At 31.7% G+C, this 13,736-nt stretch overlaps 1 protein-coding gene across 1 annotated transcript in view; it reads left to right on the top strand.

Moving 5' to 3' along the window:
* The first annotated feature begins 1,368 nt into the window (after positions 1–1,368).
* The window catches only part of LOC124539877 (muscle segmentation homeobox-like), a 48,046-nt gene continuing 35,678 nt past the window's right edge, over positions 1,369–13,736 (top strand). Inside the window, exon 1 of the mRNA XM_047117237.1 lies at positions 1,369–2,317. Within this exon, the coding sequence (XP_046973193.1) occupies positions 1,930–2,317 (388 nt within the window). The 5' untranslated portion in view covers positions 1,369–1,929. The remainder of the gene's footprint in view (positions 2,318–13,736) is intronic.

Raw genomic sequence — 13,736 nt, 5'->3', positions numbered from 1 at the left:
AATATCTGCGAATTGACGTGTTTTTAAATTGCAAATTTCGACCTTATTGCTTTTGAATAGAGCTCTGAAATGAGAGTTTTTTTTTCGAGGAAATCACAAAGAGATGATATCGATATAATGCGATTAACGCTAAGTGACACAGCGCTAACGATTTGATTTCAAATAGGTTTTCTTTTGTAATCGGCTTTGATGTATTTATGTCTTTTTAATGGAATACTTTCGACAGATAACCTTTTAAATGCTTCAATGATACAATCGCACCGACTGCTTTCTCTCTATAATCACGCTGTTACGCGCTAAATGTTTTAATGGTTAGGTAAATCGTATGATTGCGACATTATTTCGTTGTAAACACACTTATTTAAAGGTAAACAACTATTTCAGACTGTTTTACATTTTTATCTAATACAGATTTCGTAAATAAACTTCTGTTTTCTTCTATTTATCGCTATTCTCGTTTTCATACGAATTCATTTAATGTTGAACACATACAATTATCTAATTGTAGATACGTATTTATACTTGAAAAGTAAATTAAACTGTTTCATTAGTTATGCAGATATTATAAACCTCATTATAATAAATATTAACTGGCAAAAGATGACTTGATATTAAATTTAAAAGAGAAGTAAAAGTATACATATATTTAACGTAACAAAGTCAGTCAGATTCTACACGTATACAAATATCAAATACGTTCCGAACACGATCCGCTTTACCGCTGGTTGAATATAGAGAAGCATTTAATCCACGTTCCTAACAATACCGACAAGTCTAATAAAGATAGTAAGTAGACGAGCGTAGCGAAATTAATTCAGAGCCAAGTTGCGGAGCATTGAATCTGTGTTTCCGAACTCAAACTGTCGCACAGACGTACAAAACATTTCAGAACGGTAGCTAGAAACGTCACCCGCTTTGCACCTCGCCCGTGTCATAAACAAATCAAACATGGCCGGCCGAGATATTAATGAGACAATGAGACATTAGCTCGCTACAAAATGCCTCCGTATTCGCGAATAATTAAATCGTAAAGTCCCCTCTACGCCGCCTACGGCACCCGTCTATTTACTCCTTTTTCATTCAACACAATAGCCACTGCAATCCGAGATGCTTATTACCGTCACGTCGCTACTACAATAATCGTGTTTAGCGAAAATCGACTCTACTACACAGTCATGCGACTTCAATTAGAATAATAGACGGCGACGTTATAAGGCGTATTCCACAGAGGCTATTAATTTGAGCGCGACGGACCCCGCCTACCCAATATCGCGTTTACACACATGTCGGATTGTATCGTCGTCTCGTTCGCTCCGCGCCGCTTATTAAAATTCCTCGCTCGGTAGCTGCGTCTCTCTCGAATGTAGCAAAGAGGGAGAGGCGGTCCGCGGGTCGCGGTTTGCGCCCCAATGCTAGCGCGATTTCCAACGCGCCTCCACGCGAATCATTACGCGGACGCATCGCGTTTCACAACGTATTCGCAAATTTGCGTTGCGACACAATCACCGATTTGAGTTTAGAGCACTCGCATCGAAGGAAACGAAGTGTTACATTATGTGATGTGACTGTAAGTGATATTGTACAGCAGCCGTATCGCTTTGCACTCGTATTCGGATGCGTGATTTACGATCTCGTTTTACAACTTATTTTCGTTGCAAGTACATCTCATATGAGCGACGACTATGCAAACAGCGTACGACAACCTGTTTCATTAAAGAAACGCGTAAACATTTAACCTTTTGTTAATTAAGTAATCAATAAATCGTTCGTATTTATAATATACTTCAAAAATCGAAACCTGTTGAATTGATCGAGTGAAATCGATTCGAATGTGGCAATTCATCGATTCGATATAAAAGTAAATAGAGAAAATAATGAGGACGTGAAATACCGTCGGATTGTTGATGGAAATGAAATCGCGCAGATGAAATGAAGACGTCGCTTGAATGCGAGCGGTCGGAGGCCGCGGAGAGCGCGAAGGGTCGGATATCATTCAGCGTCGACTCCTTGCTGGGCAGCAAGGCCGACGCGCCGCGGGACACGCCCGACGCGCACAGCAACGACGCGGAGAGCGCCGTCGACACCGACGACAGCGATGTCGACATCGAGGACGTCGAGTCCAACGCGGGCGATGAGAGAGATGACCGTGACGAGCGGGGGAGCACGAACGACGATGAAACGGAGAACAGGGGTGGAGTGGTGGTCCCGCAGCCGTTGTTGCCGCGACTGTACCAAGGGCCGACGCCAGCTACATGGCCGTTCGGCGCGTTCCCGTGGATGGCACCGAATCCCATGTTTCGTACGGGATCGCCAAACAGTAAGTAGACTCCCCTTATCATTTCTCATTACATATTTGAATATGTACCTACCTATATTCAAAGACATGAGAACGCTTATAAATCTCTTATCAAAGACTAATGTCTTGAATTCCGTATCACCAAAGATACAAATTGTATTAACCGATGCTTGATATAAATAAATACAATCATGTCAAAATGATATGCCTTTGAAGACACAAAATAATATATGATTAATTAATACAGGAAGCACTGAGGAGATTCATTTATGAAGTACTATTTCTTTCTACTATTTATTTCTTAATTTACTTTTATAATTCCACAAGTGAGTTCATAAAAAGTTGAAATAATTAGATAGGAACAAAATATATTATGTATATCCTTATCACATTTTAACAACACGGTGTATAACCAAAATTTTATTATAATACTAATAAAATTTTAAATTATGCATTATTTTTATTTCAATGTTATAAATTCATAATTTGCCGTGTAATTTACCAACAAGCAGTATTTACAGAAACGCTTTTTGCGGAAACCGTTTGAATGCTTTTTTTTTTTAATTCGAACAAGGTGTGAAGGCACCTAACCGTAACCAACTCTCATCCAAACTCTGATAAAAAAATATAGGAACTTTTTTTAAATTATTTCATTTCGTCACCCAATTTCCGATCGAGTTCTTTTTTTGAATATTGCGAAGTGTAAAAATTTAAAAATCGAAGGAATTGTTATTGCACTAAGTTTGCATTGCAAATTAACATTGTTTATTACATAAAACTTATCAGTTATGATAAGAAAAACCGTGTTTAGTTGTTTTTGCAAATATCAGTGACAAAAACAGTAACTCAGCCAAACAATGCATACTTATTATGTCTTAAATACCTATAACTTGAATATTAATTTAATTTGTCAGTAGCAAATCTCTGCTGTAAAAAACTGTCGTAAAGTCTGTTATAATTATTATAAGAATTTTGGTTCAAAAATAAACAAGGTTTGTAAATAACTATTTTCTGTTCATTGATTTTTATTGACGTCTTAAGATTATAAATTTTTGATGAGTTATATGTTTCTACTAATCGCTTTTGCATGAAATGACTGTCATTCTATATGTTATTGTATTAAACGAATCCAAGCAAAAAATATACATAAATATCATATAACATCTTCATTTAAATAAATATTAATTATTTATAAAATAGTGATAACAACTGGTACCAACCGGCGGTGAAAAGGCTAAAACACCTAAAAAAATCTTTATTATGGCGGTATGACCAATTGTCATAAACTCAAATACAATAGGTACAAGACTTAAGGCGCCAAAATATATTAAAAAAAAAACAATCGAAAATTTGGGTGGAAACCGCCAAATTAGCATGCACCGACATTGTAGTTTTTTTATGTAACGATAATGACTTTTATAGCTACATTATGTACCTACCTATTGCAATAACATTGTGACTTAATTAATTAATTAAAGATATATATTTTATTTCTTAATTTTCAATGGTAAAATAAATTATTAATCTGTAGACAATCTGTAATAAAAAAGAAGAAGAAGACTCTTTTAGAAGAAGTCTCTAAGAAGTATTTTCTCCTTTTTAAAAACACTTATATTTATATTATAATGCAAACGTGAACAGTGCTCTTTACCTGCAAATATTATATAAATACAAATATTTTTAAAGACTAGCGGAATTTGCTTTACCCCCGCAAATTTTCTAAAATTCTAACCATAACATACAAACCGGCACCCCAATTTTACCCCCTGGAGGGGTGAATTAAATAAATGAGGCTATATAACTCCCCGGACTCAAACTATCTCGATACCAAATTTCATCCAAATAGGTTTAAGCTTTGCCTCTTTTTAAGCTTAAAGAGATATCAGACAGTCATTTTAGCTAAGAAGTACTATAATATTAGTATCTATAGATAAATATTTTATCAACCGATTGTATTTTGATCTTTTAGTTTGATGGTTGACACACATATATAATCAGCGGAATTTAAGCTTTGACAAATTTCTACCGCATATAATAACTACATATTATTACTGCCTTTCATGGAAGGTTATAATATATCTATGTATATACATATAAAGGTTTATGTTTGGCTGTTAATATAGAGTTTTAAATCAATGAAACTGTATGTAAAATAGGCGCTCATTGGACGTAAAAATTATTCCCTTTTAGAATTTTTTTTTGTGAAAAAAAATAAAGCGTCTTTGTATTATGGTACTTAAAATGTATACCTACTTATTTTCGTGAATGCATGTTACCTAAATTAAGAATTTCCTTTACCGATTCAATTATTCTTTTAATCAGCTGCCTACAAAGTATACGGATACTATTTTTAAAGGTTAACTAGGAAATCGACGTTTAAATTAATTAAAAATTACAACCCTTGATCAAAATAATATATCGGAATAACAAATTCAAAGAAAAACACAATTGTGGAGATTTTTTAGTTAAAATGAAATAAAGGTTGAATCTTTGAGGCAAATTATAGCTTTCTTAAAACTTTAAAATTGTATTTAAAGTTATATTATCTTCAGTAATTTTAAACATTGTAATGAGAACGTACGTAGCTATATTGTCTAGGAAACTCTTAGTAATCTATGAATAAGTTACTAATTTAATATAACCAAACCAAGGATAAAATTACCCACAAGGAGACCTACCTACAAAGATAGGTACTCATGTTTATTACCAACATTTTGTGATATCTCATATATTTTTACGTAATACGTGTAATAATATAAACCACTAAGCATACTTCCTGTTTTAACAATTGTTTGTTGGTGGTATTGTAAGGATTTTTATAAACGATTTATATTACGTAAATTAATAAAAATCTACAGCTCTAAGACTGATCTTGCTTTAAAATAGGCACAAGCGACATAACAGCATAGGTCCCAAGGTTGGTGGCGAATTGGCGATGTAAGAAATGCTTAATAGTTAATACTGCTTAGAGGGCTGCGGTGACCATCCGTATAATTAAAAATAATTAATAGACAACTGTAATAATAGCAAGAATTTTAGTCTGAACTAAGACCAACCAATTAAGTCTCTGCACTTTACCTATCAAGATTTGTTGCTTAATATCAAATTGAAACAAATAAGTAAACGGATTTTTTTTTTAATAAAAAGTCTGCTAAAACTGTTCAAGTAATTACTTATGATGATTGCTTCAAATCGGAAAACCCTTATACCAAGTATTGCTTCTTGATGATAAAGTAAAGTTTTTTTATTGTTTTCTCATTGATCATCGAAAATTAACCTAATCTCAAAAATGAAATTATATTAACAACACATTCATTTAATAAGGCTATTTTTCATGTTTACCGGTAATTTTTTTCGTAGGTCTATTTTTGTGTAAAAACATTTACGAACATATTTTACAAAACATTGATTTTATCATTTCTTAAATGAAGTAAGTAGTATTGGAAGTAGACTTATTTACGAAAGCAATAAATTATTATTGCAATAATCATTTGTATTTAGATTTATACATATCGATGAAAACCAATCAGCCAACTCGTTAAGTATTTCTAGCGAATAATCCGTAAAAGTTTAAAACGAGTAATTTAAATGACAACTTGCATAACAAGTATGGATTTCTCCCACTGAAATCTAATCTAAGTAAAGTAAAAAGGGAAAGAGCTTCGTACAAACCTTAGTAATATCACGACAAGCCTATTCTTTTCGAAGAAGAAATTGGTGGTAGGGCTTTGTGCAAGCCCGCCTGGGTAGGTACCACCCACTCATCAGATATTCTAACGCTAAATAATAGTACGCAGTATTGTTTTGTTCCGGTTTTAAGGATGAGTGAGCCAGTGTAACTACAGACACAAGGGACATAACATCTTAGTTCTCAAGGTTGGTGGCGTATTGACGATGTAAGGAATAGTTAATAATATTTCTTAAAGCGTCATTGTCTATGGGTGATGGTGATAACTTACTATCAGGTGGCTCATATGCTCGTCCGCCAACCTATTCCATAAAAAAAAGATAAACAAATCTTAGATTTACGTATTTCAATCGATTTCTTATTAACTCCGCTATATTGTACAATGTACACTACTAAGAGTTTGCGATTAATATACCTTCTTATGTTTATAATGCAATACTATTACATTTAACTACTTATATCCACTTTAATTTTACTTCCAACATTCCGATAACAGTTTCGTCGACGATCAAAACGTCATTTTTTAGCAAATCCATAAGAATATCATAGATTAATCAGCCCCGCGACGATATGCCGTCAATTTTCTGTCAAATTTTGTTCTTATGACTGCAATGGATTATATAAAATAAAACTATTTTAGTAAATTTTAGTAAAATATTTTTGTATAGACTAGCATTGCAATAGCAAATACTTTCTTATATCCTAAGGAAATATCATGAAAATACTTTGTATTGCTGCATTCCGTTTTGAGGAGTGAGGGAGATAGTGCGATTGTAAGGGACGAAAGATCTTCGTATAATTTCACTCCCAATTGGAGTGACTATTTGGCTGGTTAGTTGCTTATTAATAGAGAATACAATATATCACAAGGATTGCACTTCTTCCAGTGCAATCTTTTTCCCATCGAATACTAAGATTTAAAGATATAGAGAGCGCTCAATATTTGTGCTTTACAAAACACAAATAAGATGTTAAGGAACAATTGTAAAAATATATTATATCAATGCCCACAAAACTTTTAACATTATAACTGAACTACTATTAACGTCCCTGTTTATTTGATGTCATTTGCTAGATTTCTATTTATGTTTCTTGCCGGTTCTTCTCGCTAAATTCTACTTTCCGAAGCGGTGGTAACTTAACTTTATACAGTAGTTAAATGACGATTCAAAAGTGCTTTTAAAAGCCTACTTGAATATATTATTAAAATTGAATAATTTAAAACCACATTTTTAGATTTAGAAGCAACTATCAACTCAAAACAAAATACCTGGAAACTATCAGTCTTATTAGTTACACGAGACTAAAAATTTGTATACCTATTATTACAATTAACAGAATTAACATCTTAATATGTATATTTAAACCAAAATATATTCAACATAATTTATACTAAAATTATTCTAAAAAACAAAGGATATATGTAACACAGTAGTAATTAGATATGTTAATGATAAAAAGGATAATTTGACGATAATTTGACTGCGATTTGCGTAACACAGGTCGTCTTGAGCGTTGCTTTTGGAACAAAGAAAATAAAACAAGACATTATCTCTGGTTTTGTCTTTTTATTTAATTTCCACCACGCATTGGAACAGCGTTGTGGAATATGTTCCAAACCCTCTCCTCAAAGGGAGTCCTTGGCCAAGCAATGGAAAATTTACGGGCTGATGTTGTATTTAATAAGCTAACATTGCTTACTAGATGGCAAGAGAGAAAATTTTGACATTACCTTGGAGTGTTGTTTAATATATATAGTTGTCTTCCTCTAACGAATATTAAATCAATTATGACAGAAAGAGAGAAATTAATGTTTCTCTAAACACATGATAATCAACGCATTTTTTAAATAATGGAAAAGATACGACGACAGACTGTGTGATTACTTTGTCTCTCTACTTACAAGGCTGCTTAAAATAAAATGGTTATTCTGATCTTGCTTAAGTTGCCTAATTACTATAAAAATTTTATGCCACACAAAACTAATTTTCTGAATACGAAAATGAAGGTACGATGAGGAAATATGATAAAAATCATATACCCAAATGTAGATTATAACTGTATATATATATAACATTTGAAAAATGAAAAAGATGCACAATTTTCACACGATTTCTACATGATTTGGTTTTGAGTGTCGAATTATGTCAGTGATTTGTGATTCTGTTTTGCGCACACGTTTGTGCAATGAGTACAGTAAAAGGGAAACAAAATTGCGCTGTAGCTTTTAGATAATTATCTATTAATTATAATTAATTGTCATCCTGTAGCATTTTAACTTAATTAAAATATTTTAAAAATAATGAACAGACAAACCACTAGTACTGCTTAGATTGTTATTGAGGAAATAAAAAACTTAAGCCTTTGAACTTGACTGACGCTCGTTGTATTAGCGACGCAAAAAACACATATTTTCACAAAACCCCTGAAATGGTGATTAATTAATCATTTCAAGGTATCTGAGCGTAGGTAACGTTTCTTATTGTTGTACGAAAAACTTAGGTGAAATCAATGTCATCATATTGTTATTATATTTAAACTTACACACACATATAACAATGCAAACACATACAAACAAATATTTCTTTCTGACAATCTTTGTAATAAGAAAACGGTAGAATGGTGAAAGAGATATACTACAGCTTTATATTATTACTAGCAATGTTCCTCAGTTTTACTCGAGTTACGTTTATAGGTATGTTTCGTATATTTTGCCATATTACCTGATCGTTAACACCTCCTCCTTAGTATTGTAGCGTGAGAAAATGTCTCCTAGAACATTCCTCAATAAACCGACTATATAAAGCAATTCTTCAGATAGGTGTGTCGTAAAATTAGCGTTTTCGTAATTGCTAATAGCGATAACAACTATTTCGAATTATTTTTGTTAGAATAAAAGCATTTATCAAATACGACTGTTCCTCTAAACATACTCAGAATGGTCATTGTGACGCCGCCTATTTTATCCCCTAATTTAGACAGCCCTTCAATTTAATTATCTTTCTGAAATATGTATCTTTTTGTAGCTATTATTGTCTTACTAAAAGTGAAGCTTTTAGTAAGACAATAATAGCGATCAAATTTAAAATTTGCAAGACTTTTATTTCAGCTTACTCGTCACGAATTTTTAATAATTATAAAAATCAGTCTCGTTTATTACCTTTAATAGTTTTACATAATAATGATATATTTATGAATAATCATTCATCATCATCCTTCTGCCCTTATCTCAATTTTATTTGGGATCGCCGCTCCATGTCTTCTCCTTCCATACTTCTCTGTCAGGCGTCATTTCAGAAAATTAAAATTTATGAATAATGATTATTGTTACTTAATTATTAGCAAAAAATGCCTGGATTCTAAGTCACTCGATTGTAACTGACAGAATGCTGTGATATCGAAACAAGACTCGAAAATTTTACTAATTCATCTCAATCTGTGTTACGAGGAATCAAAATAATATCAATTAATGCTGTAGGTACCAAATATATCAATTGTTTCAAAGTTGACAAGTCAAAATCAAATATGTAATATAATTAACAAGAGAATGACGCCGCTATTAAAATCGTAATTTCATTTAGGAAGGTCAAATGAATATCTCGTTAATTTCAAATGTATTTGTGTTCAAAGTTTAATTCAATCATTGGTTGTAAACGAATATGTTTAATAGTTATTATTTAATTAATTGTTTATTAATAACACGTTCGTAACATCCTTGCTATTTCAATGAAAAACCGAATGTTGTTTTTACATCTTAGTGATGAAGAACCAAACGAAATAATTGCGTTGAAAATTAACAAAGTTTCTAGTTAATTTTAGTTGGTTATTTTAAAGTAATAAATTTCGGCAGTTATTTGATTAATATTTTATTAGATACAAATAGCACATATTTGCTGAAATTGTATTTTTAATCATATATGGTATGAAAATCGTTTAAACTCTGTTTTTTTAGTTTTTTAACGAATCGTCCTTAACTACTTTTCTTTTATAATTTCTTGATTATATATCGATATAATTTACAGATTACTATAAAAAAGGAAACATAAAACCACTAAGATCTTATGAAATTAACAAATATATAAACCTTCGTGCTAAAATAAAAAAAAAAAGATTTATTACCTTTCTTCAATTCAACGCGTCTTATTTATCTCACGTGACATTGACAATGGCTAAGATTGACTAGAGGGAAAAATTAAAAGTAAACAATTAAGAAAATATTAGCAATATTTATGTAGAGTTATTATTATTTAATCGAAATTCGATAAACTTGTACAACACAAATTATTCGCAATTCATATCATTTCCAATTATGTATCTGTTTCGTTTTACATAACCACTATGTTGCAAGACTATGTTCTACTAGTAGGTAATATAAAAGGTATGGTAGAGTCAGGTAAATAGGTACAATTAAGGTAATTTAATAATAAAAGGCAAATTTGTAGTAATTATAATTCTCTATTTATTAATGTAATTCTAATGATATTCTCTATTTATTAATTGTTAAACTTTAAATTGGTATTCGACTACCAAATCAGAATGAATATTCATTTGAAATACTTCGACAAACACTTTTTTCATATGTACAAAATCCTGTCGGTCCATAATTACCCTTTGACCTCGTGGTAAATACGAATATAAATTGGGAATGATTTTCCAAATATACACGAGTACGTACTTTACGTAGAAATTAAGATTATCCGAACAATTTCAATTTGTAGGAAACATTTAAGTAATTACATCGATAAAATAACATCAGCCTATTTTAACTGCCAAGAAAAAAAATAAAAAAAATTATAAACTGTTTTAAACTGCATATTTATTAGTTTTACTCTTTTTTCAAACATATACAATGCAATGTTCTCTACACCATCAAAACGATATGACTATGGTGAAATTACAGGTACAAGGATGGTGATTCCAAGCTTGTTGGTTTAATAATAATGCAAGGAATGATAAAAAATGTTTACCGCGCCAATATCTATATAGCTATGTACTGTAGTACTATCTGTATAGTTTGGCGCAAATTCGTGTGTGCCAAATAATACTATAAAAGGTGACTAAAGATGACTACCAAAATTGATCTAATGTTTTCCAAATTATCCGTAAATTACCAAAGGAATAAATACTTCCATCTTCTTCTCTTTATACAAATCTTCTTGCATATTTTTATAACACAGGTATTGGGATTATTCCAAGTATTTTACAGCTTACCAAAAGCTTCAACCAATATTACATTGGAATTAATTGTTTGACTACAGCATTTATTAAGATAGTTATCTATATCTATTATTAAGATAGATAGAGATATAGAAGCAAACTGAAGTGATAATTTGTAGCAAAATGCCATCGACTGCACGACCACCAGCTTTCAAGGTCAGTCAATGGCACTTTGACAGACGCCTCGTCTGGATACTTTAATTTAGTTATTGTATTCAAATTAGTTTATAAAAATAGTTTATTTAGTTATTTAAATTGGTTACATACCTAATTGAACGATATATTGCATGAGAAACGAATTTACGAGTAATTAAATTTACCTAATGTAATTCAAATTTGTTTATTCAATGTAAGCGTTGCACTTGGTTATTAATTCATATTAAAAACTGCCACAGTTTCGGAGAAGAAAATTCCCTTAACCGAGAAGAAATGGGGAACCCGGGTCTTTTATTAGTTGTCTTTCTATGGGCTTAAACCCCAAGGTACATCCGAACACAAGGCCGAAAACTAATTGGTATATCAAAACAGATAATGGCATTCTTTTGAAATTGAATAGGAAACCAGAGTCCCTGAATCTTCATGACTTTAAAAAGAACTTTAAAACAAAAACACACAAAACGAGATCGAGTCGAGATGGCCCAGTGGTTAGAACGCGTGCATCTTAACCGATGATTGCGGGTTCAAACCCAGGCAAGCACCGCTGATTCATGTGCTTAATTTGTCTTTATAATTCATCTCATACTCAGCGGTGAAGGAAAATATCGCGAGGAAACCTGCATGTGACAAATTTCATAGAAATTCTGCCACATGTGTATTCCACCAACCCGCATTGGAACAGCATGGTGGAATATGTTCCAACCTTAAAAGACTAATTAAAACTACTTAAAGTAATATAAATGAAACTCCTCTTAACGTCCCACTGCTGCGCTAAGACTGTACATCCCTTTTGAGGAGAAGGTTTGAAGATTGCACGTAGGTGATTCACTAATGATTAAGAATGATTTAAAAATAGCTTTTCCCGGGCTTGAACGTTTAATCATCGGTAGAGGTCGATCGGTTAAGATTTATGTAAAATTGAAAATCTAATGAACTTAAATAAATAAATAGTATTTAGATATTAACGATCCACAAATATCTGGTTTCATATAAATTTGTGTAATTTGATTCTAAACATGGTTTAATTCATCTTCTTCTTATATTGAAAGTCTAAAGAAAGCCTTAGTAATAGCGCCACTGATATCTCTAAGACCCCATTGATAAAGAAATAGCATTTAGTCTTATTAAAATATAGCCTGCCTATTGCTAATTCACCTTTGAAAGGATTTTCGTGGGTTTGATTGTATCCACAGATGCTTAGGTTTCCTTAATTGCACGATAACATCAATAAAGTTCTTTAACAAAAACTATCTGAGCTGACTTTTGGACCCCATAGATTGATTTATACCGCTCGGAAACCAGGCTATTATTTCGCCCAGAATATTCACTCATTATTTAAATTGCTATAAACAATTTGAATACACGTGTTTTCGGACTATATGTATAACAATAAGAAAAAAATACAGGTATATTGTTTATTCGATTTTTTCATCAGAACGGATAACAAAAACGCCATTTACAATTTAAAATTGCTAGCAATATAGTATATTTCGTTGTTGTATGTCATATAAACATTGTAGGAAACCGCGTATTTCATCCCTATACCTCATTTTATGTATATAAAATAATATTCTTAGTTCTAATTAATAATTATCTGATTAAAGGTTGAATTAAAAAAATACTTGTCAAATGTTACCTCTATGTAATAAACCGAAAAATAAGTACTTAGCTCTGTACTTAAATGTTTAAGGTACGAATGGTTATTAGAAGTATGTATGTGCACACGTAGAAAGTATAGTCGTTGATGTTACATCTGAACTCTTCCGGGTTTATGAGAGTGACAGAGAAAGAGCTGTACATAAAGATAGAAATAAAGTTTTGCACAAGTGTGTGTGCATCAAAGATGTGCTGCACACACACTTGTGCACAACTTTATTCCAAATCAAAGTAAACTTTATTCAAGTAGGCTTTTGCAAGCTCTATTGAATCGTCATTTTACAATTAAGTGAAGCTACCACCGGTTCGGAAAGTAGATTCTACCGAGAAGAACTGGCAAGAAACTCAGTATTAACTCTTTTTCAATATTTAAAAAATACAAAGTCAAGTTAGTGAAATACAATTATTTAAATTAAAATATCCTGCTTGGAAGTCAACAGGTAATTTACTCCACGCTTTTTTATCATCTATAAAATCTTGTATCGAATAATATGCCTTTTTACTAATGTATTTTTTACAAACGATTTGAATTTACGAAACGGCAAAGTTAAAAATGTAAGCGGATTTTTATTATAGAAACGGATACCTTATAATTTTGCAATTTTTATTTTTTGAGCATTCAAAACTAAATTATTTGCTGTAAACCAATCGTGAATTTGTGATAAAGCACCGTTCACATCGTCATAGTCATTTTTTTCCTTTCAACCTTAAAAATCAGTGAAG

Source organism: Vanessa cardui, chromosome 23, assembly GCF_905220365.1.
Source record: "Vanessa cardui chromosome 23, ilVanCard2.1, whole genome shotgun sequence".
In the NCBI taxonomy this organism is placed as follows: domain Eukaryota; kingdom Metazoa; phylum Arthropoda; class Insecta; order Lepidoptera; family Nymphalidae; genus Vanessa; species Vanessa cardui.
Note: the sequence above shows the minus strand (reverse complement) of the source record. Positions and strands in the feature narration are given on the sequence as shown.